We start from the raw sequence: 7518 nt of genomic DNA, 5'->3' as shown, positions 1-7518 counted from the left end.
TATATATAAAATATATATATATATATATATATATATATATATATATATATATATAATATGGCCACATTTTCTACTTTTAAACAAATAGTAACTGCTGATTTTATTTAATAGTTTATTAGAAAATAGTTAATAAAAATAAGTAGAATTATTGTAAAAAGCAAACAGCACTGATGTGCTAAATGTTTAACCGATGTTTCACACCTGTACATTTTCTCAGTTGGGACATATTTAAAATCCAAGGGGAACTCAGTGGGAGCTTATCTTATAATGGCACTGAACTGAATTTGATTAAATTTCATAGTTGTTTTTTGATGGTTCCCTCAGGGCAAAGTCTCCCCAGCCTCCACTGGAGGAAGAGGACGAAGAGTTTGATGACACAACTGTATGTTTGGACACTTGTACGTATGAAATCTCATATAAATACTGCTAAAATATAGACTAAATAGTAAATGCTGAATTTCTCATAGCATAACATGCAGAATCAATTTCTGTAAAGTGTAAAATGTTCAGTGAGGTTATTAAAAGTCATTAAAAAGTTGGGAGTAGAATATTTGTTCTTCCTCTAAACTTTGGAAACATGATGTGCAACCGCTCTGTAGCTTTAGAAATAAAGCATCTGTCTCTTATTTTCCTCAGACAACTGTGACCTGCACTTCAAGGTGTCCCGGGATCGGTATAGTGCCTCCTCTCTCACCATGGAGAGTTTTGCATACCTGTGGGCCGGCGGACGAGCGTCTTATGGTGTGGAAAAAGGAAAAGCTTGCTTTGAAATGAAGGTGAGAGCATTGCTTTTGTATGGTTGCTATTTATAGTTGCCCTGTCATGACCTCAACCTTATTCTTGCATATCTTTGCACCAGATTATTGAGAAGATTCCTGTAAAACACATTTCCAGTAAAGGAATTGAGATTCATGATGTCCTGGTGGGTTGGTCTCTGGCCAATAGCTCTCTTTTGCTAGGTGAGGGTCTTTGATTTTTTTAAAGGAGCTGATCTAATAAATTAATGATGTCAAAGTGTTACTTTACATTACATGTTCACAGGGGAAGATGCGCACTCATATGGCTTTTCATCTAAAGCCAAGAAAACCAGCAACGGTTTGACGGAGGACTTTGGGGAGGCTTTTGATGAGAATGATGTTGTCGGTTGTTTTATTGTAAGTATCCATGTGCTTCCTCATCCACAGTGAGTTTTACATCTCTGTGCAATTACTAATCTTGACCACTAAGTGGTGCCATGTGTTCATACTCATTTTTTATTCCACAAGGATGCATTCAAATGATCAAAAGTGGCAGTTAAGACATTTAAAATGTTACACAAATTTCTATTTCAAATAAATGCTGTTCTTTTGAACTTTCTATTTGTCAAAGAAGCCAAAAAAAAAAAAAAGTATCACGGTTTCCACAAAAAATATTAAGCAGCACAACTGTTTTCAACATTAATAACAAAAAATGTTTCTTGAGCAGCAAATCAGCATATTAGAATGATTTCTGAAGGATCATGTGACACTGTAGACTGGAGTAATGATGCTGAAAATTCAGCCATCACAGGAATAAATTCAGGGCCGCTTCTAGGCATAGGCGAGCTAGGCTGAAGGGGCGCCAATGAGCGCACGTACTATATGTATGTGTGTGTGTGTGTGCGTCTTAAATGCATAACTAAAAATAAGACTTACACAAATATTTGAAATTTTATATTATTTTGTATATATATACATTTGTACATTTTTGTGTGCGTGTATAAAGAAAGTAGTATAGATGTATACAATATTTCACTTGTATATTAATATTTTAATACTAATTAATATATATTTCAATTTGATATATAAATATTTATATATTTCAATGTTTCAAAACCCAGTTTAGTTCTCAACATTGTGAAATTAAATGTTCAGCAAGTGTGGTATGTCTGTGTACTTTTGGCCACAGCACAGTATATCATGGTTGCTGTGTTTATTTGGCAGAACTTTGATGGTGAAGAAGTGGAAATTTCCTACTCCAAGAATGGACAGGATCTGGGAGCAGCTTTCAAAGTCAGTAAGGATGAGCTGGAGGGAAAGCAGTTCTTCCCTCACGTCCTCTGCCACAACTGTGCGGTTGAGTTCAACTTCGGCCAGCGTGAAACCCCGTTTTCCCCCCAACCTGACGGCTTTACGCTCCTGCAGCAGATCCCTGTTTGTGATCGCATCAGAGGACCAAAGGGGCCCGAGACCAAAGAAGACTGTGAGGTTGGTTTTATAGCCAAGGAAACTATTTTTTTTTCTTATGTCATCATTAAAAAGCCTTATCTAAATCTGCTGTAAATCTTCCCAGGTCATTGTCATGGTTGGACTGCCTGGATCTGGAAAAACGGAATGGGTTACAAAGCACACACAAGCCAACCCTGGAAAATACAACATTCTTGGAACAAACACAATCATTGAGAAAATGATGGTGAGTGCTGACATAAGAGAACGTTTTTAGACAATATAAACATCATATTCAGTGTTATTTTTCTGTTGAAATTCAGATTTCCAGTTTGAAGCGACAGATGAAGGATGTCACAAAGCTCTCAGCGATATCTCAGCGTGCTCCCCTCTTCCTCGGGAAATTCATCGAGATCGCTGCACGTAAAAAACGCAACTACATTCTTGACCAGGTGACTAAATATAATCGAGGGCTTACAAATACTTATCAAAATCACAGCATATACTAATCTCTCTTGAAATGTTACTCTTATTACGTTTATTTTTCATGTTAAAGGGTTAGTTCACCCAAAAATGAAAATTCTGTCATTAATTACTCACCCTCGTGTTGTTTCAAACCCGTAAGACTTTCGTTCATCTTCGGAACACAAATTACGATATTTTTGATGGAATCTGAGAGCTGTCTGACCCTGCATAGACAGCAACACAACTGAAATGTTCCCAAGTCCAGAAACGTAGCAAGGAGATCGGTAAAATAATCCATGTGACATCAGAGGTTCAACCACAATTATACGAAGCTACGAGAATACTTTTTGTGCGCAAAAGAAAAGAAAAAAAACTACTTTATTCAACAATTCGTCTCCTCCGCATCACCCTGGGGCCATTTTGGAAAATATCTGCTGGATGTAAACAGCGTATGCTGTTCTGTGTCAGCTGCGCCATGCGGATACGCTGTTTCCGTTCAGATCAAATCACAACAACATAGGAAACAGATCCGGCGTGACGCAGCGGACACGCTGCAGAGTAACACATACCTGCATCAATCGCCATAGACATAAACTTGCAAATTACATGCCTGTATAACGTCATTAATGTAAAATATTTTCCAAAGGTTAGCAGGTCTGCACTCAGTCACACACACCTTTGTGCTATTCCTGTTAAGGCAGTATTTGAGAGTAAACACCGTTTATAATCTAACCAAAACTCAGCTGTATTCCTAGAATTATTTTATTTTATTTTACAAGCTTAAAACTTTTAGTTATACTTTTAATTTTAGTTAACAATATGGTAAACACTGGTGTGTAATTCACAAAACTCCCAAAATGCCACACTATAATGTTTTGCAGGAATATACACGTTGCCTGTGGAAGGTCAGTGCTTCAGTGAAGTGCTTTATGTCGAGCTGCAGAAGGAAGAAGCTACCAAACTTCTTGAACAGTACAAAGAGGAGAGCAAAAAGTCCCTTCCTCCTGAGAAGAAGCCCAACCAGGGAGGTGTTCAACTAAAGAGGGGAGGCACTTGGGGACGAGGAGGCAAAAATCTGTTCAACCGTGGTGGAGGAGGACAGGGTCAGAGGGGAGGACGAGGAGGCTTTCAAAACCGAGGCAACTTTAGGGGTGATACGTTTCAATATTTATTTTTATTCATTATATACTTATTTGTATAGAGGAACATTAAAGACACCATAAAGCAGCACACTTTAGAATGAATCAGAATATTGTGCAGGAAATCATGTATAAATGATTCGGATTCTCTGACAGTGCCTGGACCTCGTGGTGGGTTCAGCAGACCACCGAGAGGCTTCCTTCCTCCCCCTGCCTTCCGAGGAGGCTTCAGCCGGGGTAGTTTCAACCGTGGCGGTGGGATGCCTAACAGAAGTGGTGCCCCCAGGCCGGGACCTGGACGTGGCAATATGGTTAACATGGGTAACAGGGGAGGAGCCATGAACAGGGGCAACATGGGACGAGGGGGAGGGGCCAACCGGGGCAACTTCAACCAGGTGAGAGATGTAAATCAGTTTTAGTTGGAAATAAAATTTTAGTCGTCGCTGTAAATTTTCAAATATTAAAAACAATACAAAAATGTGAACCAGGAATCATAAACCTGCTGTTTCCACAGAAGTCCAGGGATTTAGGAGGAAATAATCTAGGTTTTAAAAATGATGCTTTTTCATTTACTTAGAAATGTTTTGTTTTGTTTTATTTTATTTTAAAGTGAAATGAGGCTTAGTACTTAGCTCAGTTTTATTTTATTTATTTATTGAACCTTTATTGAACCAGGAGATAAAACTCTTGAGATATAAAATCTCTTTTACAAAAAGGGTCCTGGCTAAGACAGGCAGCACACATAGTTAAACATTTAAACAAAACAAAATACATTCATTCACATAAAGATATACACATGAATCAAAGCACGTATAATCGGGCAAATCCAAGACAAAATAATTTCAATTACACTTGAATTCATCGAAAGACCAACTCTACCAAAAACTAAAATGTGTATATATCACAAATCTGATTTTTTTTTTCTCATAGAAGTTCAGGGGTAATGCTTTGATGCTGTTTTGGGGGGTTTAGGTTATTGTTTTGTGTAGTTTATTTTATTAATGCATGTAGAGCTATTTTTTCCAGCTGTATTCCTAGAAGTGTTTTGTTTTTGTGGAATGTGCTACATTCTGCTTAATTCAGTTTAAAGGGGTCATATGATGCGATTTCAAGTTTTCCTTTCTCTTTGGAGTGTTACAAGCTGATTGTGCATAGATAAGATCCCTAAAGTTGCAAAGACTAAAGTCTCAAAACCAAAGAGATATTCTTTATCAAAGTTAAGACTCTGCCACGCCCCCCTTAAACGGCTCGTTCTAACACGCCCCCACATATCTACCTCACTATGTGGAAATATTTGCATAATGCCGCCTAAATGTGTACGCAAAGAAAGAAGGCGTGGTTTCAGAAAGCAAAAGCACTTTATTTGGCCTTCCGAAAGTAGATGCATTTAGGAATCTTTAAGATTACTTACAACAGAACAGCAATGCATTTTATGGACGACCGTTTCGTGAACCTAGGAGAGGAGGTAATTCTGACTTTGCTATGACAATCTGGCGCTTCTGAATCAGCTACTGTTTTGTTATTAGTTTAAGTATTTGCTATTGACTGTTCAAATGCGGAGTTTTGCGCATCGTGTGTGTGTGCGTGCGCGCGAGTGTGTGTGAGAGAGAGAGAGAGACAGGGTCACATCCGTCAGCTGTCTTAACCGTGGCTTGTGTACTGCACACACATACCAGCTTCATCACTGTGTCTGTCACGCGACTCTGTTCCCCTTTCGGGCTTGAACTGATGGTAAAACTAATGACATTATTTACTGTCTTTACATTTATTTTGAAAGCTGAAGCTCGAGATTATGGTAAGAGGGGTTACATTTCCGACGAGTGCTTGCGGTGTTCGGCCAATCACAATGCACTGGGTCAGCTGGCCAATCAGAGCAGACTGCGCTTGTCGGAAGGAGGGACTTTGTAGAAAACGAAGCGTTTGAGAGAGGCGGGGCATAGAGGACCTACAATAATGTACAGTATTTGAAAAATAATGTGTTTTTTGAACATTAAAGCATGTCAACATATTCTGTTACACCAAATACACAAAATAATGATCTTTAAAAAAGCATCATATGACCCCTTTAAAACTAAATTCAACCAAAATGTTAACCAGGAATCATAAATCTGCTGTTTCCACAGAAATTCAGAGGCCGAGGAGGAAACAATCGAGGTTTTAAAAACGGAAACTTTAGCATGAACAAAGCACAAGCTTTCAACCAGAGCTGGCAACAAGGGGTAAGTCCCTCAGAAAAACATGTATAAATATACTATAATTTATTTATATATGAAAACATTTTTAAATGAAAAATTTCTATTAATGGTCCTAAAAAATCATCTTTGTCTTCATCAGTTCTGGAATCAGAAGCCATGGAGTCAACAGTACCATCCTGGATATTACTGAATAATAGCTGTGATGGACTGATATCATATAAAGAACATCAGCTTTAACTTCCGAAGTCAGACGTTCATCTTATCTAATGTCCTTTTGTTTTTGTACAGATTTTAATAGGACATTACATATTGGGAGCTTTCAGAGCTTTACAGGTTACCTGTTACAGTTTTTTTAATGAATATTTTATGTTTGTCTTTGACCGCAGGTTTGTATGACAACGCGGTTCAATTCAGGAATCTCAGTATAACTTCAGGGTGGGATGTTTGTATGTTAAATCCTTTCAGGGTTCTGAATTTTATTTTTAATTAGACTCGTGTGAATCTTTGTGTAGCAGTAAAGCTCTGTAATATAAGAAGTCTACTGTATTGTTGAAGCACTTTGCAGTTATATGAAGAATATTTGTCTTGCTGCAATAATATTTATAGTTAAAAGAACATGAAACGTATAAACTAAGATAATGAAATTTGAGAAAAGACTTGTATAAAAGATCTGGTCAGATTTTGCAGACAGTATGTTTAAAGAAAAGGAGTTGAAATAACTGGAAATGTCAACCATAGTTGTATAATAATTGTGTGCTTTTTGGAAAATCTCTTCATTGGATTAGCAGTCCATCATTTTATGTTTAATTTATTTTACGAGTGCATTAAGAGTTTTTTTCCAGCTGTATTTCTTAGAAATTGAATGTTTTATTTTATTTTCTTGTTTTATTTTGAAATGTGGCTTACTGCTCCTTAAAGATTTGAACTTAATTTAAGTTGAATTTCATAATATATTTGGTCTTTTTGTAAATTATTTTATGTTTTAAAAGGGTATGCGTCTTTAACATAATCTTAGATGTGACCCCAATTTTTGTAGACCTGTAAAAATGTGTCGTTTGCTTCAAAATTATAGCAGTTAAATATCACTACTAGAATTTTGGACTACATAATCTTACATATGAATCAGTGATTATACAATTATTTCATAATAGTGTTGTCTTTATAGTAAAGCTTTCAAAGCATTCCAGGATGCCATTATGGGCTGTTAACAATAGACTGATTTTCTAATGCTTTAACGGAAAAATGTGTAATTATTGTAACTGCAAACAATTATAACACGTTTGAAAGTTTCTTTCGCTTATCTATAATTCTATAAGGCTTTTACCTAGCCATTCAATTTAACCAGTAGGTTGATTACTTGTTCTCTAGTGACTGAATGAATTATGCATCTATATTGTTTTTTCTTTTTCTTTTAGAATTGCAGATAATCTCATGTGTCAGTATTGTTAAGATGTCCTCTATGTTTCCAGACATATGATGCAATGACAAATATGTTTTACTTCATGTTGGCTAAAGAAATGGTAGATATTCGGAACA

The 7518-nt window shown here is 36.7% G+C and overlaps 1 protein-coding gene across 1 annotated transcript in view; it reads left to right on the top strand.

The window, feature by feature from the left end:
* The window catches only part of LOC107589672 (heterogeneous nuclear ribonucleoprotein U-like), a 10923-nt gene extending 3405 nt beyond the window's left edge, over positions 1–7518 (top strand). Inside the window, exons 3-13 of the mRNA XM_016278174.1 lie at positions 325–398; positions 637–776; positions 860–959; positions 1042–1154; positions 1962–2225; positions 2311–2430; positions 2507–2681; positions 3530–3799; positions 3944–4182; positions 5911–6006; positions 6122–7518. Coding sequence (XP_016133660.1) covers positions 325–398; positions 637–776; positions 860–959; positions 1042–1154; positions 1962–2225; positions 2311–2430; positions 2507–2681; positions 3530–3799; positions 3944–4182; positions 5911–6006; positions 6122–6172 — 1642 coding nt within the window. The 3' untranslated portion in view covers positions 6173–7518. The remainder of the gene's footprint in view (positions 1–324; positions 399–636; positions 777–859; positions 960–1041; positions 1155–1961; positions 2226–2310; positions 2431–2506; positions 2682–3529; positions 3800–3943; positions 4183–5910; positions 6007–6121) is intronic.

Source organism: Sinocyclocheilus grahami, unplaced genomic scaffold, assembly GCF_001515645.1.
Source record: "Sinocyclocheilus grahami isolate Dianchi unplaced genomic scaffold, SAMN03320097.WGS_v1.1 scaffold118.1, whole genome shotgun sequence".
NCBI lineage: Eukaryota > Metazoa > Chordata > Actinopteri > Cypriniformes > Cyprinidae > Sinocyclocheilus > Sinocyclocheilus grahami.
The sequence above is the reverse complement of the archived record's forward strand: the minus strand, read 5'-3'. Positions and strand labels throughout refer to the sequence as shown.